At 33.7% G+C, this 25,948-nt stretch overlaps 1 protein-coding gene across 13 annotated transcripts in view; it reads right to left on the bottom strand.

Annotated features, from left to right (window-relative positions):
* Nucleotides 1-25,948, bottom strand: part of KIAA0825 (KIAA0825 ortholog) — a 370,351-nt gene that overhangs the window by 295,321 nt on the left and 49,082 nt on the right. For all 13 annotated transcript variants that reach the window (XM_058530923.1, XM_058531045.1, XM_058531081.1 and 10 more), the window contains 2 exons: nt 13,750-13,918; nt 9,792-10,461 (listed from right to left, as the gene is read on the bottom strand). In XM_058530923.1, coding sequence (XP_058386906.1) covers nt 9,792-10,461; nt 13,750-13,918 — 839 coding nt within the window. The remainder of the gene's footprint in view (nt 1-9,791; nt 10,462-13,749; nt 13,919-25,948) is intronic.

Raw genomic sequence — 25,948 nt, forward strand, 5'->3', positions numbered from 1 at the left:
TGCCTTTTACTAACGGAAATGCTAATACTGAGTTTTAAACTTAAAGTAATTTCTACCTTGGAGGACAAACAATACCATGCCAGTTATTCTAAAGTTGGCTCAGTATGATTATGTTATAGAAATCTAAAATATCCAAACTTTAAATTATGTAGTCTTTTATATTTCACTGGCATCATAATTCCAAAGGCTGTATGAGATTCTCATCTCTCACTAGCATTTACCTGCTAACTTGTTCTATTATCGAAGAGATTAAACTAGTAATAGGGTAAACTATGCTTTCTAAATAATAGACGGGGTTTTCTGTTTTCACTCAATGTTGAAAAGAAGTTGCAAAAACAAACACTCATAGGTTTTGCTTTTGATGGAGGCAACATACTGTACTTCATTTTAAATAACCTTTCATTTCATTACATGTACAATTTTAGATTTCCATTCAGATAGCCCTACCATTAAAGTTCTTATGAACGTTTTGGTAAGACTAGAAGCAAATTAAAAATACATGTATAAACAAAGGAATACAAAATCAGTTTTAAGAATGACAGAAGCAAAAGGATTTCTGACTGGAAGTCCATTATGACTTTTAAACATTTTACCCAAAGCTAAGGATTATTTTCTCATTTCTACATGTGGGGGATTGATTGGTCTAACTTTAAAGCTATCAGCAGTTTCTCCTGTATAAATTCCTGTGCAGAGAGATCAATCCATAGGCAGAAAACACTACTTTAGACAAAGAATTTTAACAATCCCAGGTGTAAAAGACATAGATTTCCCCTGAGTTCAAAAATAATAGGTGGAGATGTTAAATGACATCTACTTTGAGGCAGAAGATATGTTTTATACCAAATATTTGACTTCATAGATGTGACAAAGATTTTCACATTTATATATAACGACAATAAAAATGTTATATCATAATGTACATTTTCCAAGTTGATTTTCATAATAAAGAATGTTGTGGTGCAGGAACAACCATTAAAAGTCTCAGTCTCCAGTTAAAAAGATTCCATTTTTAAAGTAATCTTATCAATGTTTGTTTGCTTATTAAACTTTCTTTTTGAATATTTACAAAATAAATATGTAGGGTACTAATAACTGATTAATAGTATATAACCAGAAGTCACATTACATTTTCTGAGAACCTGAGGAAAACCATGTTAATTAAACAATATTCGACATTATCATAGTCCACTGAAAAAATGACCATATGTTAAATAAGAATTTAGATATTCATAACCTGTAAACGTAAAAACCTATAAATGTTTTTACACTAAACAAAAGAACTAAGCATTCACATGTATTATTATGTTCATAATTCAAGATAGAGAATAACAAATAATTTTAGCAGGGGAAAGCAGAAGTCAGAAAAGTTTTAGGAAAGTTGCATAGTGACATAGCAACTCACTTTCTACAGAAAATGAATTTTTGGCTTACGACAACCTCACGTAAATTACTTGTCCACATTCTTTTTCAAGATAGAATAGAAGCAAAACAAATTTGTTCACTTTTAGAATAATTTTATTCTAAACTTCTTTTCAATGATTTTTTTGCAGTTATTTTCATTCTGCTCTTAATATGTTACTTATATTTTTAATTAGATAATTTCTTTTTCCAAGTAAAAAAATAAGAGTTTTAAAATCTCAGTATTTTAATCCTTATTTTAGTTTTTCAGTTTTTAAAAATGTTATTGCATGGTTAATAAGGTATATAAATCTCAAACCGACCTATGACCCCCTCATGAGAAACCAAATAGTGTGCCATTTTTATCTACCATCCTTAGTATCTGAATGTCATAATTAGAGGATGTAGCAAGTGAAATATTCTTTCTACCCTTAGGAAGAACACACAGGTGTTCTAAAGAGGGAGGAGTTGATAACTGAGTGCAATTTAGCATTTGCTAATCGTTGCTGCATGGAAGAAAAATATTACTAAATTCAAATTGCATCCACTTTCTCTCTTATGGAATACATTTTCCATCTTTGCTGCCCTACTGTCTTTAGAACAAAGATTCAGAGGCCTCAGAACATTTAATGGTCAACAACTGAGTCAGAAAAATAGAGTTCATGCAGCAGAAAACACGTTTTAGGTAAATAAAGATATGCATACATATACGCAGATCTACACATCTACCCCAGCACATAACATACATCCCCCTCTCATACATATACACATTCAGTCATTTTTCTCATAGTTTTTCACCAAATAAAATAATTTTCAAAGATGATACAAACTTTAGGAGGAAGAACTTAAAAACACCATCAATTCCTTAGGGAGGAGACATTCTAGTGTCAGACTTCTCATTTATTTTTTTATGAGGCATTGAGGTACAGAGGTAAGATACTTCGAATCTTAGTTCTGTCTCAAACTTGATATGTTAACCAGCCAAAATTCTTTAGTTTTTTCACCAATAAAACAAGAACTAGAATTGCTGCACTACTTAATTTCAGAGTGGTAATGTAACAAAGATAAGTCAAATAAAAAAACCAAAAATGTGGAAGCATCTCGCAAACATAATGCTAACTAATGGTATTGTTATTAATTAATCATAAAGAGGATCTTATAGGGGAACAAAATTTGCCACCCCAGAATGTGTCTCTTTGGCATAAGGATTATTTTAGGCTGATTATTTTTAAGAAACAGAAAAACTCAGGAAGTTTTGCTTTTTACCTCTCCCTTAACTGCCTAAAAGAATTTAGATAGAGGGCCTGGCCCAGGAGGAGCACTATCTGCAGAGATATCTGCAAAGAACAAGGGTTAGGTGTGATGGGAAGAGCTCAGCAGGGCCTGGAAGATCAAAGTCCTCCTGTGTCCCATTGTCTTTGCAGGGCATGGCAAATATTTGTTTACTAAACATTTGTTTTCCCCTCTTCCTTTAAATTGTCTTCCTCCCCTTTGAAGTCCCGGACCCCTACCCCTTTTCTCTTTAGCTCAGGATGGCATATAAACCTCAATTGCCTGACTGTCAGGGAACCTCCTATCTTTGGGGTTCCCCTACATACGTAATTAAATTTGACTTTCTCCTGTTCATCTGTCTTATGTCAATTCAATTCTTACACCATTCAGAAGAACCTAGAAAAGAGGGAGGAAAAGTTTCTTCCTCCCCAATGATCTTGACTTGGCAATAATTGCTTCAACTATTTCAGTAACTTAGTTACTTTTAGCTTAACTGGCTAAAGCTTAAATGTAAGCAGCTTACTTGCATCTCTAGGAATAAAATGAGAGTCTCCATCAAGATACTTTGTTTGTATTAAGTCAAAAATTAATGTTATTGTTTTCCTTTTCATGTGTTAATATGTAAAGTCTTGGATTTTTTTTTTCTATCCAAATCTTTCCCAAACAGAAAATAGATGTTGCAGCTTTGCACTCTATTACTATCATAGTTCCTTACAAAATTCAAGTTTGTTTAATTTTATATATAGAGAAATAAACATATGTGTTACAATTCCAGAAAGTTCAACACAGAAATCAGGATCTAAAAAGTGGCTAAACTGGGAATTATTCTTCAAATTATAAAAGTATTCTTTATCTTACAAGTGAATTCATTTAGCAAGAGACAGTAGGTCACAGTAGTTAAGAGAGTAGGTTTGGTTGTAATTCAGAAACGGATTTGAATCCCAGCTGAGGTACTTCCTAGCAGTGGGACTTTGGACGAACTACTTAACTTGTCCAAACCTCAGTTTCTATATCTATAACATAGGGATAATATCCAACTTTTCAGAGAAGCTGTAAGAACCAAGTGGTATACCGGTGCATAAAGTGGTTAGCACAGTACAAGGCAAATTAAAAGCACCTAAAAACAGTATCTATTATATGACTGACTTTGTATATTTGTAAATAGATAATAAGTAAAAATGAAGATGATCAATGCAAAAACAGTAACAAAAATTTATGTTGAATTCATGTTCTGAGTAGCATCCTTTTCAAAGCGTACACTTTTTTCAAGTATTTCTTGCAAAATAGATCCTAAGCTATTTGATGCCTTATCAAAACTCAAGAAACAGAATGGTAGGAATGACTTTTAGCACAGAAAACACTGTCTTAAATGGCATGAAGAATTTGTCCTGTCCTGCTTCCTATATAAAGGATGAAATAAAAATGAATAGTTCTAATTTTTACTCACCCTGACTGATCACCTTGTGCACTTCTACCATGGAGAGACTGACAGTACAGAAAGGAATCAGATTGAATGGCAAATGCCCTCCTGACTCACAAAAAGGGAAGAAAAATCTTCTCTCTGCTGATGGCATGGTTGTCTTAGCATATTCTAGGAGAAGCCTCAAGAAGACACTGAACATGCCATGTGACATAAATGGCAGAAGGAAAGGCTTTAGGATCAATTATGTTAAAACCCAAATCACCACTTTTGACTTTCTTTACATGCTGAAAAAAATACTAAAATTATTTACAAAAGTTTAACATGTATAATGTTTCATTAAAATATGGCTTCTGAAATTTTTACCCACAGACTCTTAGGACAAGATCACTCTTCCATGCTTTATAGGACTAATTCTGAGGCTTCATTTTGTACTTATACAAGCATCTGTATGGATCCAGAGACACTTTCTGAGAAATAGTATTGTCAATGCCTACTGTCTACAGCCTTGCAGAAACGAGCCAGTTCTTCCCCAGGCCAAAACACAAGTCATTATTAAATCCCTGCCTTGCCTTCTTTAAATACATGCCAGAGGAAAGGGATATGGATTTCTTTCAATCAACAATGCAGAAAAATAATTACATTTCCAGTACTTGCCTGTGATCTTAATTTTCAATTATCTGATTAAAGATGCTCCTACAAAAAAATAAAAATAAAAATAAAAAAAAGAAACCAAAAATAAAACAAAACAAAAACATTTGGTTGTGGGATCAAAGGGGAAACCCAGACAAGAATTACTAGGAATAGCTTCAGATGTAAGCTGGAAGGAGACTTCCTTTTTTGCTTAATCACCCACCCTTCCATCCTCATAAAAAATGTAACCACAAGAGGTGGGCAGTTTTCATATTGTTATTTTCAAGTTCCACTTGCAAAAGAAAAATCACACAGATACAGATCTAAAGGAGGCTTTTGCATCTGCTACCGTGGCATACAAAGCCACATGCTTAGCCAGTTAATACATCTGTACTGCCAGTAGAGAAAATAAATGTGGCAGTTTCCAATGACAAATTGTAGGATTAAACTCTGGTTGTGGAATGATTTCAACGTCACTTACGGAGTCAGAAAAAGTTTAGAGTTAAAAGGTCCTTAGATATTACCTAATATAACCCTTCCATCTTATTGATTAGAAAAATTCAAAGAGGTTAAATGACTTATCTAACGTCACGAAACAAGGAGGTGGGAGATTTAGGACTAGAACCCTTGACTCCCAATCAAGTGCACTTTTCACTTTCTGAGACTAAAGAAATTGTAAACAAGGAATACATCAGTATTTCATTAAAAAATAGCAATTATGATAAAGCAGTGGGGAGAAAAAAGATCATCATTTCAACAATGATACAGCAAAAAACACTGAAACTATATTACTATTTTAAAGAAATTTGTGCTAATTCAATAAAGATATTACTTTCTCTTATGAATTTTTTTCCCATTTACTGTTTTGTATTACTTGAAATTCCAGCTTCAACTAATAACAAGCATAATTGTCATCAGCGATCAAATGGAGATCTTTACTTCTGTCTCAGGAGCACAACAGGGTGAACAGAGGCAGTATCCTAGGAGGCTTAGTCTCTTCGGTAACAGTACTCCTATGAATGCTTCTTTTTGTACGCATTTTGCATGCTGGCCTCAGTATACTCCTTCGCCTTTCCCTGAGATCACCATTCAGCTAGTCAGAACTACCTGAGGAGTAGGAGAGACAGTAGGGTGACTTTAAGCTATGACTCCCTAGCCAAGAATTCTACTTTTATTTTGGTTTGAGGGCCTTCTTCACCCTGAAGGATCTTTTCATCCCCTGAGGGATTCTGTTTCCCTTACCCCCAATCTTCCCTAAACAAAATAGCAAGAGACTGTGAAAGGCAAGTGGCTTTACAGGCCACTCAGGTTCAAACTCTCATCCGCTGCAGATTTTTAGACCTTCCAAATATTCAAAGGCACATATCATACTCTCTTAAGTCTTTCTCTTTCAAGCTAACAGTAACCTCTAGAAAAATTCAGGGTAAGATATACTGGGGACTATGAAATTTATTCTATGACTGAAATCTCTTAATTGCATCATTTCATATTAAATACAGAGGATTTATTTAACTGAAGTTTATTACATGTAAACAATCCTCTCTTTTTCAAGCATTGAGAAAAGTAGCAATAACTTTTCTTAAATCCAAAGAAAATACTATTTTAAAAGTAACTTGGTCACTTAATCACTCCAAATATAGACATAGAAGAATATTACCATATAAGAATGGTACTAGTCTCCTGAAATGTAGATGACACCTGTACATGTGTAAATATGGATCTGACTCCCCAGATAATGACAAACAAGGTTGTAATCAAAATGCTAAATGCAAATTTCTAGCTTTTTGAAAGTTGTTTATTTTGACTTTAAAGCCTTATAAACTAAATGAAAAAATAAAATAGTGTAGTATAAACCTTTATAAAGTAATTTATAATTTTCCTCAAAAATTATTAGAGAAACTCTAAGAATACAGATTAATAAAATCAGAGTTATTAAGAAAGTCTTGGTTCTTAAATCATTCTTGAAACTTTGTAAAAGAGTATCTGTAAAAATAATATTATTCTTTTCTAGGATAGATCACCAAATCACAAAGACACTGTAATATTTATATTAACATTATTTCATCATTTTCTTCAAATAACAAAACATACAAGCTATAGTATATGTTGTACATCTTAAACTTACACAATGTTATACGTCAATTATATCTTAATGAAACTGGAGACAAAAAAACTGGTATACATACAAGGCCTGCTTAAGATATATCGATAGATCACAAAATTGGAATTATAAGCAAAAAAATTTCTAATTGGCATTATGCAGTCTTCAAATGAGAGACGTGTGAGACAGTTTAGAGACAAGTAGAACACTGACTATGCTAAAGTAGAGTCAGCATACAGAGGATTCAGAGCAGTGTTTTTAATGCAATGTGCTTTTTCCTTCCTGTTCTCTTAGGCAGTAGAGCACAGACATAGAGTAAAGGCTCTGGAGTCAGACAGACCTGAGTTTGAATCCGGGCTTCACTCTGTAACCTTGAGTAATTACTTAATATCTCTCTGCCTTAGCTTCCTCACTGTATAATAGAGATAATAAATAATTGTACCTATCTTCTAAGTTGGTTAGAAGGATTAAATAAGACAAGGCACATCAATGTCTGACCCAATAAATGTTAGCCATTGTTACTTAAGGAATATCTTTTCCATAGTTTCAGGATAAATATCGAAGACTTGGTGAACATAAAGATATAGACATATATAAAAATAATATACAACCTATTCAAGCCAATCTACATTTTATTCAAACAGGAATATAAATTGTTACAATTTTTATTGTATATTAATAAATATTTTATTTATTTATATTTATTAAATAAATATATTATTGTATATTAATAAATATTAATAAATTATTATTATTATTGTCCTCATTTAAAACTGTATTTCCTTAATAAATAAAATTTAGTCATTGGGTCAAATATTAGTAGAAAGTATGGTTGATCCATTAAGAGTTAGTTTAGCAGTTCTCATACAGCATTAGCAGCAGTTACCCCTTTAGTTTTCTTCCCCTCACTGTGTCTGGCTCAGAACCTTAAACATGGTAGCTGCTAAACGCCTTGCTAATAATGGTAGGTGCTCAATAAAGCCGAACTGAATTGATTTTCAAGCAGCCCACTTGTACAGTGCTGTTTGAAATTTCTTTTACAAGTGACAAAGCATTTAATTCTACACTTTGAGACAAGGTCAAATAGCATAATGGTTGAGAATACGGGTCTTGGAGACACAAAGACCTACACATGAATCCTGACTCTGCACAACATGATCCAGGGCAAGTTAATCTTTCTAAGCTTCCTTCCTTGTTAACGAAAATGGGATAATAAGGAATGGGATGTACTTAGCACAGTGCTGGGCATATGGAAAGTATTCATTTAACTAGTGATTTAAACTAAAGTTCACATAAAGGAGCTTGAGATAGATCAGCACACCCGGACTTGTAGAAAATGTTTTAAATTTTGGTGTTAAAGCCGAGGCACATAGTTTTCTTTCACGAATGGGAAAACACCTTAATATCAGCCCTAAAGACTCCATAGTAACTTACACATATTTTCAATCATATGGATCTTTTCTTCTGTTATAAACTATATTTAGCACATATAAAACTTTCATATTGAAAATACTTCATAAGTAAGCAGAAATATTTTTAGAGAATATAAAAGTTTTAGAAAATAAGTACACTCATGAAATGCATTTAAAATTTGTGTTAACAATTAAAATGAAAATCTATATGCTTAGAGCAGAATTGTAATGTTCCTAAATTAACTGACTTTCTATTCTGCCATAACATAAACTTGGCTAATGCATCTCTGTCCTGTGATGTGATACAGCTTCCGAGAGAAAATAAAAATTTTAAGAGAAAACTTTAAAGTATTTGAAAATTCATATATCAGAGTAGTTTGGTATTCTGGCACTTTATTAAGGAGGGTGAGTAAAAATATAGTGAGCTACGGAAATTTTTATAAAGGGATCATAAATTCAAAGATAGCAATTCACGAAATGATAATTTTCAAATACTTAAAAAATATAATTTATTAACCTATTTAGATATATACCTCAGAGTTTTATGTAAAAGCATGACTAATATAATTTTCAAAATAATATTTTTTACCTTGATTTTTCTCCACTGGTGGGAAATTAAATGATAGGAAGAAGTTTATTACATCACAATAGTTTCTTTCCTTTTTCATTTATCTCTTGAGTAAAATTAGGAATTTTCAAATCATCTTTTATTTGTATATATTCTTATAGAAATAATACTAGAGGAACTTTTAAAATTAGCTATATTAAAATGCTATGCCTCTGTAACCAATTATAATATAGAATTTTATTATTAGTATTTCACAATAGCTTTTTATTGGAATTGGCTAAAATATTATAGTTTTAAACTTCCAATTTTAGTTAATGCAAATTTCAACAGTTTTTTTTTTTTTTTTTTTTTTTTTTTTAATTTTTTTTCCCCCCAAAGCCCCAGTAGATAGTTGTATGTCATAGTTGCACAGCCTTCTAGTTGCTGTATGTGGGACGCAGCCTCAGCATGGCCGGAGAAGTGGTGCGTCGGTGCACGCCCGGGATCCGAACCAGGGCCGCCAGCAGCGGAGCGCGCGCACTTAACCACTAAGCCACGGGGCCGGCCCTCAACAGTTTTTTTAACCTAATAATGCTTCAGCTTTGGAAGACACAATGGGTTAAAAATTACATATATATATCTGAATATATATGTGCATATATGTATAGATGTGTATATATATATATACACACACACACATATATCTATATACAGTTTCATCCAATAATTTATGCAATCAAAAAAACCAAAACTCTTATTGGCAATAGTTTTGACTTACACTTACAATATCTTTAATAAATTAAATAACAGGAAAGAAAACGCTTCTAGTACTATACTTACAGAAAAAGGAATGCATAAGAGAAATGTGTACTGCAAAATATCATAACATCTATTTTCTGATTTATTTTCAACTTTGCAATTAGATTTAACCAAACAGAAAAATCTTAGAAAATTAAAGATATCAAAAGGCTTAAGATAAACCAAACAGAAATTTTAAAAATCACTAACCCAAAGCATGCACTGCTCCTCTATGCCTGCTGGAGCTCTTGCTTGTTTTAATCACACGGACAGCACTTTCTTTGAACTGCAGCTCACAAAAATTTGCAAGAAATTTTGCCATTTCTTCTGTAATAGTATCCAGGTAAGTTTCTTTAATGAATTTCACTGTTGAGGATGGAGCTAAAATTTCACACAGTGTGTTAAAATCCTCTTTTATCATTGAGTATAACTTAAGCATTGTACTTTGGTATCCACGAAGCATTATGTCTAAATTTGATTCTCTGCCGTAAGAAGGAAAGCAGTTCTGTAGAAGTTTAGCCAACAGTTTATTCTGTATGTTTTGGTACTTGATTATAACTTCCAATTCTGGATAAAGAAACAAGAGTTGTTGTATGCACTGATTTTTCAACAAAACTTTTTGCTGTGAATTGTTTATTTCATTATGGCTTTGTAATTTGCTCACTAAGAAGCGTCGAAGATGTAGTCTTATATCATCCCATATATACTTTACATCCATAGAGGAATGATCTTCAACAGAATGAAGAGAAGTCCTAGAGAGGAAATGGAAAGATGTTCCACTTAGAGTAGATGGGAATGAAACGCTGCTCTGGCAGGAGAGGTCCCAAAGTAAATCCAGTATCATTTCTTCTTGATTTTGTTCATTCTTCAACAAATCTTGCTAATAAAAGTAAATTATAATGTTAGAAATACAATTAACTGTAAGAGTAACAGGAAAAAATGATTTCTACAGTTGTACACAATTTCATAATTCATTTCAATTTAAAATCAATACTCTGATGCTCCTCAAGATATTTTTTTTTTTTGCATTTGAAATTTAATCAATTCAGACATTTAGAATGTAATGCCCAGGTGATGAACTATATTTTCAGTTAGATTTTCAGACATATAGTTTTTAGCCCTCATTGTTAGCCACCCCCAATCTAACCTGAGCTGTATGAAAGCTGTAGCTTAAAAATTCTAAGTAAAAATGTACAGTAAAACATCGATTGAAATGTATTCCTAAGACAAAATAAATTCAAGATCATGCCCCTAATTAATTCCTGGTAGATAATTTTCATGCCTGAATGAGTATACTTATTATTATAGAACCCTAAATGGACATACAAAATGGAGACGTTTAAATATAGTATGTGCCTAGGGGTTACTAATAGCTGCCATCCTGAGAAATAAAATTTAATACATCTAAAGACTTTAACTTTCATCTAAATTCCTTTTTGAGAACCATGTCATAAAAGATTTTACTTTGGAAATTAATCTGAAAATATTTCAGTTCTCTCCAAAGAAATAACTAACACAAAATGGGAAAAAAACACTCTCAGAATCATTCCCCAAAAGATGATATGAAATTATTCCTTTATATTTTCTGTTAACTGATAGAAAACAATGGTAGGTGTAATTATGAATAGTAAAGGGACCAAAAAATTACTTTCTTTTTGGACTTTGAATTATACATTCTCCTTACATGCTGACTTTCCTAATTATGTCTATTTCAGCTAATATTGAAATTAGTTTATATTCTTTAAGTAGCAACAAGCTGATTATAAGAAAAATGAAAGAAAGGTTCAAGTGGTATAAAATCAGGCTGGCTTTGAAATTTCTTGTTGACAAAGATATCACAGGTATTGTGATTCAGAATTATGAACAACTCCTAGACAAATTCCAGGAATTTGCTTTCAGTCATTCTAAGCATTACAATGTCTAATTTAGTGTTCTGTCTGTAATAAGTAACAATATCCAATATCTCTATAGTGTTTTATTATATAAAAGCACTTTTCTATACAGTCTCTGGCTTATTCATAATGAAAAATTGGTTATAGATATTTAGAAATCCAATCTACAGATAAGCATACTAAAGTGCAGCATGTTTTAAGTTATTTTCCAAATGTCACGAATAAAGTACAGAACTAAGAACGGATCCCTGGCTTCATTCTCCTTGTCCATGTTCTTTCTTCTACACTCTGGAGAGCCACAAGGTACATTGAGCTTTCTGAAGTTTCTCTCTCTCTATTCTCCCTGTGTTTAGTTCTTTTGATACTTCTGGAATAGAAACGTCCTTAGATAGAGTCCAGGACATCAGCATTATAGTAAATTCTATAAAACAAATGAGTCATATTTGTGCCTTCACCTTGGGTTTCTTTAAATCAGTCAATAACTGTAAATATTAGATCAAGCAAAGAATAATAGATTACAGAGGTTTAAAACACATGTTTAGTATGATTGCTTAAATTTTGAAAAATAACTTCAGTATAACTGCCATAATGAGGCCCTCTGTTTCTTATTTAAATAGCTAGAGAATTAATAAAGAAAAAATTTTCTATGGAAAAAAATGGATGTATGAAAAATGCTGTCAAGATTGACACTTTTAGCATGCAAAAACTTGATAATAAAGTCATTTTAATCTGGATCTGTTTTAATAATGTGGTTCTTCGCTCAAAATAACATGATCAATTATGTAAAAAAACCAAGGTCTGGAACAAGCCTATCAGTCTAATGAATTTGAGCAAAACTAAGGCAGCCTTTGCCCTGCAGTGAATAGAGAATGACTTATGTGTGACAGATTAAAAGATAATTAAAAGCTTTTGCTTTTAATTAAATGAGAAAGCATTATTACATTAATATTAATGAAATTCAATATACATGGCTCTTAATAGAAATTAAAGGAATAACTATATCCATATTTATTCTTCAAGGCTCCACCTTCAAGAGATAATGGGTGAGAGGATTTTCTTAAAAGAATAAGGCTTCAGGGCACATAGTCTTCCTTTCTCTTCCTTTTATTACTTTGTAAACATTAAAGAGACATCTGCAATAATAACAACAGCCAAAAACTATTTTCATCGGATTCTGTCATCCTAAGCCATCTACAACCTCAAGATATTTTCCACATCTGCCTTAGTCAATGTTTGATGTTTAGACAAAAACAGTGCCTTTTTTCCTCTAAATTAAATTAAAACCATAGCTATAGAAATACTGCTTTCTAACAATTGTGCTGTTTCTTTGGGAAACTGTTTTTGCAAGCTAGCCACCATTATAGATGTAGATGCAATAAAATAAAAATTTTAAAAAAGCCTTTGTACTGAAGGCTACAAAAACTTCTCTAACATGGAGTGTGGTCAGTATTAAGGAAGGACCAATGTGATGATTCTCCATCAATTAACTGTGGTCTTGTATAAGTTGCCTCCTTGATTGAAAAGAACTGGATATGCCTGCAGGTTGGGGATGAAGGGAATTATAGACAAGGCTAACTTAATAGATAAATTGATGGCGATCTTATTATGTTTAATAATGAGCACAGAGAAAACGAGTAGTTATGAAAAGACACAAAATGTAATAAATATAAACCTTTTCTGGTAGATAATTGTGGTACATATCATACTTTGCGGTGCTGATATGGTATACATCACACCACAAATCACCCAGGAATTATAATGTTTAATCTTTATTTATATAAAATTTCATTTTATTGATAAAAATCACAGTAAAAAATAAAAACAAATAGCTCACTGGATTCCACTGGGGATACAGAAACAAAACAAAGCACAAGCCCCAACTCCAATATACGGCAGGCTAATATGGTCACTAAAATAAATATACACATAGTGAGGGGCCGGCCTGGTGGCACAAGCGGTTAAGTGTGCGCGCTGTGCTGCACTGGCCCAGGGTTAGCTGGTTCGTATCCCGGGCGCGCACCGACGCACCACTTGACAAGCTGTGTTGTGGCGGCGTCCCATATAAACTGGAGGAAGATGGGCATGGATGTTAGCCCAGGGCCAGTGTTCCTCAGCAAAAAAGGAAGAGGATTGGCAGATGTTAGCTCAGGGCCGATCTTCCGCACACACACACAAAAATAAATAAATAAATAAATATACACATAGTGAAATTGAATGAATTGTATTTCTTGTTCACCCACCCCACTCCACTACAAAGCAAAGATTCTTTTTTTTACCAATGTTTTGAGGAATTTCATCAAATCTCCATGGGAAATGGAAGGTGACCTGAATGAATTATAATTATAGTCATTTAGCCATTCAAAACAGTCACTTGTTGTTTGCAGCTGCACATCTGGGCATTGTTTGTTAACTTCGGACTGTATTTCTTTAATGCAATGTTCTATGCTATAAAAAAGAAAAGAAAAAATTATTTTGGTAAGAAGTAGGTAATGGTTCCATTTCATAATATCACAGGCCCTGAAATGTTTGTATTTTGTACCTGGTTGCATACAATTTATAAAATTATAAAATATTCAAAAAGTTATAAACTATTTATATGATATGAAAATAATAACAGATTATATATTTTCATTCATAATTGAAAACTGAAAGTTCAAATTTTCTGGAAGTTTCATTTCAAATGCAATAGCAGAAATATAAGATATCTAGCTACTCAGAGATGAATTAGAAATTCTTTTGTGTTAAAACAAAAATCAAGCACAGATGCAATGAAGTAATGGTCCTCCTGATAGGCAGTGGATGGAAGGTAGAGATAAAATACTCTTAATTAATGAAGATCAGAAACGTACATTATCTAATAATAGGTAAATGACTATATAAAATTATGGTAAACTTCAATCAATAGAATATTAAGAATTGACAAAGCAGATACAAAGAGTTTGTAATTTTAAAGGTTATAAAACATACATGCTGCATTTACACTGTTACTATAGCTAAGTACCTTTTCCTGCCATCGAAGTCCACTCTAAAAAACAAAAACATACTAAAAATTGCATGTAAAAAAAAAGACAAGAAGGAAATGAAACAAAAGGTTAATAGCAACTATCTTTGAGTGATGAAATTTGGTGCTTTTAATTTCACTTTTCTATATTTTCTAAATTTTTAGAAGGCATAAGATGAAACTCTTCATTTACCAAAAAAAATTAAATAAACTAAAAACAGAGAAAACATGCCCGATTGAATCTTCCAATATATATGTTTTAAAAACTCCATTCAAAGTATCCTTAGCTCTGAAACTAAAAAGATATACCCTGTTATTTTAATTTTCATATAAAAATCTGTGCATTCATGATTACAAATATTTGTGGGGCAAACTGATGACCTTAAGCAGAATGTCATCTGTGGAGTCACATGGATATGACATATTACTACCACCTGATGGCAGCATATCTAAACTGCAAGAAAGCTTATAAACAAGAAAATTCTTTTGAAGCTGAATCCCTTCACCCATAACTGACAGCTATGCATTTGCTTCTTAATAGTATTAAGAAAGATCTGTTATTAAAAAGGTTAGTGCTATTTTGAAAATATCATTGCTATTAATTATATATTCCACATTGCTATTAATTATATATTCCAGATATAACCGTGTAGGCTTTAGAAACCAAGCTCTGATTATTAAAATTGATGTTCTATGAAAGACTTTTCCAAATTCATCAGGTGTGGTTGTCTGTAAAACATATACTGTAAAACTTTAACGAAGGCTTTTCAGGAGACTTCTCAGCATGATTGAATTCATACTGAATTACCCTGAAACAAATACATTCTGAGAATCAAAGAGCCTTTTCATGAAAACAAAGAATTTACAAGAAAAACAATACCTCCTTAAGCCATAGGCCACTCAATTTCCTGATGGACAACCTTACTCGGGAATACCAGTTCTAAGTCTGACATGAAATTGGCATACATTTTCTTAACTTATGTAAGCACCTCTATGGACTGAGAAACATGATGCCATCAGCATACACCTTGACTCTAGGGACCCTTTATCAAAGGTTTTTATTATAGCATCCTCATGTGTCTCATTCAGTGAAATCTAACAGATTACAGCAATGTGAATTGGAAAGGCTCAGTGGCTAGTCTACCTAAATCTGTTTCAATCAGGACTCAGCTTTTAGGCTAATCTCTAACATCTGAATCTGGGTAGAGGCCAATAACTACAACTTATAAATAGGGTAAAGCCTTCAGAGGGCTAGATATTTTAGTAATTTGTCCAAACACTGATAAAGGGATTGAGCAGTTGCGTTTCAGAGGACCTCCCTCATTGATACAAACTAAGACAATTGAGCTGCTTTTAAAAACATTTTGTCACAAATTTTAAAGTGTCAGAACTTATCTGCACCTGATTTTGCTTGTAGTTGGCTAAATATCTTGTCATTCTGCAATTCATCACTGTCTATACATTTTGCTTTAAAAGTGCAATCATCTGAAGTCTGGAGATTTATTGCCTGATTATTACACAAAAGAAACTTTTCAAAATTGAAGATGAATGTCAGTTTGGTATGTAATTTGAACAATTTATCTTCCTTAATTAAGGTCAAAATTAATTTTTAACATCTAAAAGGTAATGTATTATTTTCATATATGTGTAGTAATATTGCTGATGGGAATAGCAATCTTGTGTGGGAGGAGGTCTATATATCCTTAGACTTAGATGATGTAAGATCTTAGTCTAGGTTTTCTGAAATAACACGGTACTTTTCTTTATTTTGGTTTAAGTGTTTTCTGTTTAACTATAAGTTGCTTCAAATTTTCTTTAGAAGCAAGGTCAATCATGAAAAAATAACCAAGGTAATTCAGCAAATAGAAATCCATGAAAACATCCTAAATGTCCATCAACAGGAAAATGATTACATAGTTATATTCATTCAGTGGAATAGAGCCATGAAAATAAATAAATTAGAAATACAGCTATCAACAAGGATGAATCTAACAAATATACTGTTGAGGGGAAAAGGGTACAAATGAATACACACAGTATGATACTATCCATATAACAGTTTGAAAACATGCCATACAATGCTGCATATTGTTCAGAATTACAAGCATAAGTAGTAAAAGTGTAAGGAAATGTGCTGGAAAGATTAACATCACCAAATCCAGGCTGGGGATGGGAGTGGGATGAGACTGGGGAGAGGTATACGTGAGCTTTAGCAGTACTGCTAATGTTTTATTCCTTAAACCGAATGGTGGGCACATGAAGGTTTATCAGAGTACTCTTTATATCTTTTCGTACGTCTCAACATTTCTTAATAAATTTGAACCCCAAAGTGCTTTAATTATAATGACTCTGAATTATCCAAGTGAATGATGTGTGCAAGTGGATGCATTACTGAGAGCCTGTGTGTAAATCAATTTACAAACCATTTTTAAAATGCAATATGCTTTTTTAAAGGATATCTGTGGTAATTTTCTCATTCAACATTCACTCCTAGATTCTTTGAGTGTAAAAATTACTTATTGAATGAAGGCATATTTGATAAATGTTAACTGAATGCTGAATATGTGCTAGACACTGTGATATATACTAGGGATCCAAACATGAATAAGACATGGTCCCCTCCCTAAAGGAATTCTGTCTAGTGAGAGAGACAGATCTGTAAATAAATAACTACAATACAGTAACACTTGATAAGAGGTGTGTACAACATACTAAGGAAGTACACAGGAGGGAGCCAATAAATGTGCCTTGTAGAAAAGGAGATTATATGCAAGGATATTGATGCTTTAAGAAAATTAACGGAATCATTGTACTTAGAGTAACCCTGACACCTGACACCAGAGAATTCAGTGCTGATTATCTAATCTCACCGCCATGTCACTTTAAAACTATATTTATTTAGATAATAAAAAATAAGAATTTATTTTTATGGTCACAACTACATTTATACATGTAGGTATGTGTATATGTATATATGCACTATCTTACTTCTAAATGGACTGAGATGTCCTACAATTAAACAGACAGCATTAAATAACAACAACAACAAAAGAGCCTATTAGTATCGGGTTGGTGTAATTGAGGATAGGGAGAGGAACTGAGAAAAAAAGAAGCGAATAATTACATCATAAAATCTTGAAACTTAAGCTTATTGTAAAAGCTCTTTCAAGATTTAAAACACATAGTCTTTATTATTAAGCCACAAAATAGTTCAAAGGAAAAGAAAAAGTAGTTTCCACTGGTAAAATTTATGAGATTTTTTTTGATCAAGTTTGTAGAAAACATATATGTGTGCTTTCACAGAAGGTTAGGATTTTTACTTTTACTTTTTAAAATCAGGGTAGAGGTCTCATGGCAGAGATTAAAGACTATTTTTACAGTATGAAAAATCTAAACATTAAAAAAATGTTTTGATGCTCTTGTTTATACTTCTTACCCACCATAAGTTCAGTATAACGAAAAGTTCTTTTCAATTCTATCATATGTGTTTAAAAACACAAATAGTTGTGAGGTAAATAGAATTTTCTGCTTCTTAGATAAGCCCAGTTTAACTAGATTACTAAAACTCCTTGGAATTAACAGGTATTTAATAGGGAAGAGGGTGGATGTATAAAAACTAGTGTGGGTGTAATTAAACTATAAATCAGTCATGAGATAAAAACTTAATTTCCTGAGACAAAGATATTTCTGGATTACATATATATATATATGTGTGTGTGTGCGTGTATGTATATTTATTTATTTATTTATTTATTTATTTTTTGGTGAGGAAGATTGTACCTGAGCTAATATCTGTGCCCATCCTCCTCTACTTTGTATGTGTGACGCTGCCACAGCATGGCTTGACGAGTGGTGTGTACGTCCGCACCCGGGATCCAAACCCGCGAACCCCGGGCTGCCAAAGCGGAGAGCATGAACTTAACCATTACACCACTGGGCTGGTCCCTGGATAATATTTTTTTAAAGGTTGAGAAAAGGATTCATAAAACAACTACTTCAATGGCTAAAAAGTGCAGTAAGAAATTAAACATTTATGCTGAACTGTTTTCAATTTCAGAGAGGTTTTGGTTATTTCAAGATGTTTGAACTATACTTTCAAGGAAAAAACATCCTCAACACCAAATTCTGTTAACACTAAATCTTTCTCAAATGTATCCTCCCCTTTCCATTCCTATCATGAGTGAAAGACTGGGCTCAGGTTGTTATCAGCTCTCATTTGGACTATATTAATAGCCTCCTAAGATTCTCATCATTGTTAACCCACCTTTTGCTTAGTTATTCTATGAAAAACACAATATGCAAGAAACTTGAGCGTTAGCACTCTCTGCTATTTGTTGCTTTATACCACCAATCCTCACCCCAAATTTAGAGAAGCTCTTGAATGGTCCAGATTGCTTCAAGAAAGTTCAGACCCAGTGTAGGGCTGTGCCAACCTAAAAGGTCTAAAGCACTTTCAAAAGAGTCAACCAACTGTGAAATACTCCCCAAACTTCCAGTCAATGGCAGAGTAGTCCTGGCAGTAGTAGAGTGAGCTGGGACTGACCAGAGTCAGCCTGGCATTATATCCCAAGACACAGTTAGATCTCTTCTTCTCCCTCGTTAATTTATATCTGACTTGGGGTCACTTTTCATAGACTGTAGTGACGGGAGCGGGACAGACGTGGCACAGGGCTATGTCAACAATATAAAAAGAATTTTCCAGATATGTTCTATAGGGATATAAGGATATGACAGTTTAATACCCATGACAAGAAAGAATAAGTTAATGTGTTTTCTTTTTATCTATGGAGGCTTGTCCAGTAATTTCAGCACAATTACTAAAGTCAGAATGTGGTCTATCCAATAAAACCATGCAAACCGAAATCAAGAGGAGAAAAGCAGGGAAACTGTACTGGCATTTACTCTGGGCCGATTCCCTTGATTCTCTTCCTGAAAAAGAGAGAGGGAGAACATGTGTAACAATGAGAATCAGAAGAGATCTGGGACGGGCCGGCCCGGTGGCTTAGCGGTTAAGTGCACGCACTCCGCTGCTGGCGGCCCGGGCCCGGATCCCGGGCGCGCACCAACGCACCGCTTCTCCGGCCATGCTGAGGCCGCGTCCCACATACAGCAACTAGAAGGATGTGCATCTATGACATACAACTATCTGCTGGGGCTTTGGGGGAAAAAATAAATAAATAAAATCTTTAAAAAAAAAAAAAAAAAAAAAAGAGATCTGGGAACCATCGAGTCTACATCGTTATCTCCATTGCCCGGATAAATTCAATCACTAAGCCAGACATTTGACTACAAGTTACAAACTGAGGACTTTAATAATACCTCGGGCCACCTTGTGAGGAGGCAGGACAAACAGCATGCATTCTCATATACTGCCTATGGGAAAGGAGACAGTTGCAGCACTGCAGAAGAACAATTTTGCGACAGCTAACTGTACAACTTCTAAGAGATTATTGCATAGATAAACTCTCATAAGAAAGGAAGGACACACACACGCATGCATGTGTGCAGTAACGGCAGAAAGACTGCAGTTCATGTGAATGCTCAACAAAAGGGAATTGGCTTAATAAATTGTTGTACACCCACATAGGTAAAATTTAAAAAAATAAAGTAGAATCATATGGAGAGATTTTCAAAATACATTAAGTGAAAAAAAATCTAATTGCAGCACACACATATAATTCCCATTTGTGTAAAAAAGGAAATGTATTTTTGGGTGCATGCAAACATATGTAGAGAATATTTCTGGATAGTTATACAATAATTTATCAATATAGGTTCCCTCTGAAGAACAAGACTAGCAGGATCAGAGGAGTAGGGAAACTTTTCCTCATTTCTGCCCTTCTGTACTCAACTTGTCCTTATAACTGCTTTTCTCTACTGTCTGAAATTTTCCATGAGTATGTGTTACTTTTATAACAGAAAAATACTTAATCAAAAAGAAAACTAGCATTTGATGACAACTTCCTCTATCACATTCTACTCATCTAACTTTGCACTACTTTAAAATAAAGCAAACACAATAGATGCCTAACAAATATGTCTAACACACATTTATCTTCTAGCCTACTTTATCCAGGACTGTTTTCGGCAGTGGGAACATAGTGATGAACAGTTACAGTCTTTAGAGTAGAAATGAAGGGAGTAATATTACCAGCTTCCAGCCCCTCAACTCGGCTACCAGGTCCCATAGAAGGGTATTCTTAGCCTAGAATTAGGATTGTGATTAGCAACGGCCGTGGTGTTAGTGACCCTGTTTAGACAAGGTGTTGACTCTGCTGAATCCCTGACAAGGCTCTTTTCCAGGGAAAGCTGGTGAGGTTGGGTTAGATCTCAGGGCATCAATCATCTACCAGGAAAGATGAGCCACCACAGCAGTCACATCTTGTGACCAGGGCTCAGTTCCCTTTTAGTATTCCCTCCTCTGTTCTTACTCTCACAGCTGGGCCAGGTCTTCACCAGACACCTCAGGTTGTTACCTCCGGAGCGAGGGATTACTTCTCATCGGCCCGTTAACTAAGATCCTCAATGGGAAATGGCCCCACTATTGTTGGCTCAATCTCCTTATCAGGTATGGATTTTTAGCACAATATTATTCATACTTTGGTATCATAAAAGTTTATAAACAGGCAGACACTTGCTTCCCTTTTCTTATTCACCACAGAAAGATAATTATAATAATATTCTTTAGGAATATCCTCAAACAATAATTCTTTATTGTCTTACGTGTATTTGGCCAAGAGCAGGTGAAGCTAACACACATTAAAATAAAAGTTATACTTTAAAAAAATGTCTAATACTTAAAATGTATGTATTACTTGAAAGAATCTCTTAACAAACATCTAATGAAGCCCTAGATCTCATACTTACCCCTACTCAACGCAGCCTCCTAAAGCAGAGGTCTAAGGGAAGCATTGAAGGCACAGAATGTAGAATGATGGAAAAAAGAGTAAGGAAGACCATAGATGTTCCAATAATGGAGCTAATAGTGACAGAAAATGATGAGGATAAAGTGGTTCAACAGGCCACCATGAGACAGAGTGGCTCACTCACCCCCACTTCTAGCTGCATGCATCACTGGACTTCAGGTTGAGAGCTTCAGTGGGAGGTTGGGAGAAGTTTAAAAAATAGGAAATATGAAGGGGTCAGGGAAAGTTTAGGCTACTGAGCTGATGAGGCCCAGGATGCTGCCCACCTGGGAGGCATTTTTAATTCTGGAGGATGTGTGTACTGAAAGGAGCCCAGACGGAAAAAATTGGAAAGTGGCTCTTTAGGTCTTACTCTGGGTTCAAGGATAGGTAGGGAAGTCTTTCAGGTTTCTCTCCATGTGCCCTGGTCTTGTTCAGTAAAATAGCAGAAGAGGTAGGGATTCTGACAGATAGGGAGTACAGAAGAATAGAGAAATGCAAAAGAGAAGTACAAACACAGGATGTTAAAGAACGAGTAAATATTCATTTCCATCCTCTTGTTATTATTAAATAAGTGCCAAAATACCACCAGAAATAATAATACACAGTACAGTCTTTGAAATGACTAATTTTCATTTTATATAATTTGCTAAGGCCAAAAAATATATTAATGTGTGTCCACTAGGCAGATTTGTGGTTCTGCCATGAGAAGTCCAAAGTTGATAGCTTGAAGATTTGAAGATTTGTTTTGGCTACTTCTCCCAGACCTTTAGGTCATCATGTGGAAAACTCTAAAGAAAATTTTCATATACAAATTCAAAAAATTTAAGCATTATGTGAAAAATAAGTGTAATCTATGGAATATGTATCCTCTATGAATAAGCATGGTTACATTTATAGAAACCATGCATCCAGTATTCTGTCACAATATAAAGTTAATACTCCCCCTCCCATCCCCCGCATCTCCTGGATTAAGACAAATAATATTATCCATGGTAGTACTTATTATTATTTCTTTAAGAGAAAAAAAAATTAGTAATCTTGCACCAGTACCAGCAAAACTTACATCCTGAGGTACACACAAAGACTGTCTATAATTAGAAAACAGAAAGGTAAAATAAATGCTTAATGATATAATTATATCTATCCAACTGAACATTAAGAAGAGAAAAATCATTCTATGTCATATTGTGAGCCCAAGAGAACTTCTAATACCTCAATATCTTATTAAACTAATAACAAGTTCCATTCAGCTCAAAAAATATTTCAGTGCTACGTGTAGTTTTCTGTTACTGAACTAACCGAGTCTGTGGGTACCACATTCATAGTCTTCCTCTTTGGCAGGTTATTTATCCTCCTGTTACAAACTTTGATATGTGTTTAAAGTAAATGATTCATCGTCACTAATTTCCACTGTCAAACCTACGAGTCACCTAGCTCTGACTCAAATGGAAATGAGGATGCAAAAGTGAAAATGGTCTGAGAGAAGGACAGCCTCTCTTGAAGGGCAGTTGGAGCTTCAGTGACCTCTGGGCACTCTGGTCCATTCTGGTGAATCACTGCTTTGGGGAAGCAAAAGACCTTGTGGCTCATAAAACCTGATGATATTAAGAAGAGAGAAGGAATTCACACTTAGACGTCAGGGTCACTGCTAGAAATACAACTTTAAAAATTCAAAGGTAAGGAAAAATACCATCTTTAAAAATGAATTACTAATGTTTTTTCCTTTAAAAGTATTGGGAAAACCCATATCATACAGACGTTCATTACTAATTCAATGTACACTATTGAGAGATAAATAGAACTGTTAGAATACAAAAATGCCAAGGGTAATTCAACTACTGCAGTGTAAGTGTGGCATAACTGATTTGTCATGACATACAATTTTCTAAAAGCTATTCTGTTAGAAGGCAATAAATGAGTGCATAAATGATTTATACTCTTCTGAACCATGGTTATTATTCAATACTTTATTTTCAAAAATATATACACCCTATACTATTATGTTTATTCTCTAGAGTATAATAAAAACATAATTGAATTTGATGAAAAATAGACTTGATTCTAAATGTAGCACACAGCACACACAGCTACTCCCTTATTTTATCCCTTGTGAAGATCAATGGTCACTTGAGGTGGTTCTGCTCTATGTTCATTTTAATATATGGGCAATAAAATATTTTTAATTTAAAAATTATATCCTTATATTCCATGTCATATTTTTTAATACTAACATCTGAGTTTTGACCTAAATAACAATTTATGAATGCAAAATACAATATTTTTTGTGTGTGTGTGAGATTAGCCCTGTGCTAATATCTGCCAATCCTCCTCTTTTTTTTGCTGAGGAAGACTGGCCCTGGGCTAACATCCGTGCCTATCTTCCTCCACTTTATATGGGATGCCGCCACAGCATAGCTTGCCAAGTAGTGCATCCGTGCGCACCCAGGATCCGAACCCGCGAACCCCGGGCCACCGCAGAGGAGCGCGCGCATTTAACTGCTTGCGCAACCGGGCTGGCCCCAAAAATACAATATTTTAATCACTGTTTTACTTCTGAATGTTTCTTATTGACCAGGTAGGGCAGGAAATTAACCACAGATGGTTTAGCAAACAAAAATGAAGCCATCTATAGCAAAAGTATCAGAGTTCAGTGACTTGTTTTGTTTTGATAGAGCCTAAATGCCATTATGAGTGAAGGTTACCTTTATAAAAATATTTAAAATTTGTTTTAATCTAACCATCTCTGGAATTTACATAAATGACTTGTTAATCTATTTAAGCTAATACTATTTTCATTTATAAGTTTCTTTAGGTTAGAAATTGTGTCATGCAACATGTAAATATATAATATATAAATCGCATAAATACATAATTACACTAAAGTTTAATACAGTTATTTTACATTTACATAATATCAGTTATAATATACACTCTCTACAGTATGGTTGTCATATATATATATGCTATCTTTCAAAACACATATATATAGTAAGGGCAAACACAAATTAAAATAAGAGGTTTAATTCTCCCTGTTGAAAATAAGAGAAAAGGTTTCCCTCTCTTCCTTTCTCCTAAAATATTTACCTTAGAAACTTGTAATTAAAAGTACTTTTTTGTATTTTTGAAATGTATCCCTTGGAAGACAAGACAGGCCTTTTGTCAGCTTTCTCAGCCAGGACTATCTTTTTCAAGAACCTGGGAGCCATCGTTTCAAAATGCAAACAAGGGAGATAGCTCTCCTATTCCCAAGTTCCTGTGGGAGAGTAGGAGCTTAACTTGAGTGGGTGACTTGTTCCAATTTTCAAAACCACCTCTTGTCATAAAGATATGAGAAGTTTGTTTCTCCTCAGGATAAAGCCAACACAGGTGTTCTTTAACCACAGTGAGTTAGGATGAACTATATGTGACAAAATGTGCTGTCAAATCTTCTACTTGAGGCTAGTTACTGTTTATCTTGAAAACATGTATGTAATGGCTTGTACCTACTAGGCTATATGAAGGGAAGTGATTCCTTTCTGTCTTTGTAATCTGAGCAACTTGCCTGTGGTGTGTCTTGCATTCTGCTTTAATGCCTGTTGAATAATAAAAATGTTTTCTTTCTCTTCTACCTTTGTAGCGAGGATTTCTGGGGTGGGATATTTTTGTTTTTAATTATAATTCCCCAACAATATGCTATCTTTTGAATTTAAGTTATTTATGCCTATTGTTATGATGATGAAAAATTAACTATGTTCTCAAATAAAATTTGAGGAAAAAAAATTATAGGAATATTTCATTTGCTTGGTTCAGTTTCTTTGACAATTCAACATAACTGTACCTTGAACTTTAAAAAAGGAAATACTACGTATCACTCTAAAACAGAAATTTTTACTGTGGTTTGCACATTTGTAACCCACATGAGGTGAATTATTAAAACTTCTGATCAAAAGAATTCAAGTAAGTGATCTGACTCAAGGTCACACAAATACATACAAAAACACAGTCCTTTCTACCATAGGACATGTCTTAGTGGGAAACTACTGAGCTGTCCTTGCTTTCCCCCATGATTGGTAACACTAACTTTTGGAGTAGATGATGAAGACTAATCTGGCAGAGCAACTCTATAGAGTCCCTAGCCTCCCAAGCAAATGAGAAGGAGACTTAAAATGACAAACATTACATTAAAATAACTTATTTTTAATGTTCTGTTTTCAGCAACTCAAGCAATCCATGGCCTTATACTACCATTTCAATATCTTAATTTCAAATTTTTAATTTCTGTGCTTACCTATCAAACGAGAATGCTTAACTCTAATTAATGAAAAACCAGGCCATTAATATTGGCAAGCTCTAAGAAATCATTTTATAGCAATTCTGTGAACTTTAATTTATCTATTTGAAGGCAGTGCCTATATTTTCCAGGCTTATTAAAAGTACTAATCTGATAAGGGCAATCGTGTTAAATTTGAGGGTGGAGGGTCTAATCAATTTTTTTTCAGGAAAGTTAATGATAATTAAAACCTAAAATTATCTAATAGTAAGAAACACTAAAACTAGACTAAGTAAAGTTGGAGTAAATAAAACATG

Source organism: Diceros bicornis, chromosome 1 (assembly GCF_020826845.1).
Source record: "Diceros bicornis minor isolate mBicDic1 chromosome 1, mDicBic1.mat.cur, whole genome shotgun sequence".
Classification (NCBI taxonomy): Eukaryota; Metazoa; Chordata; class Mammalia; order Perissodactyla; family Rhinocerotidae; genus Diceros; species Diceros bicornis.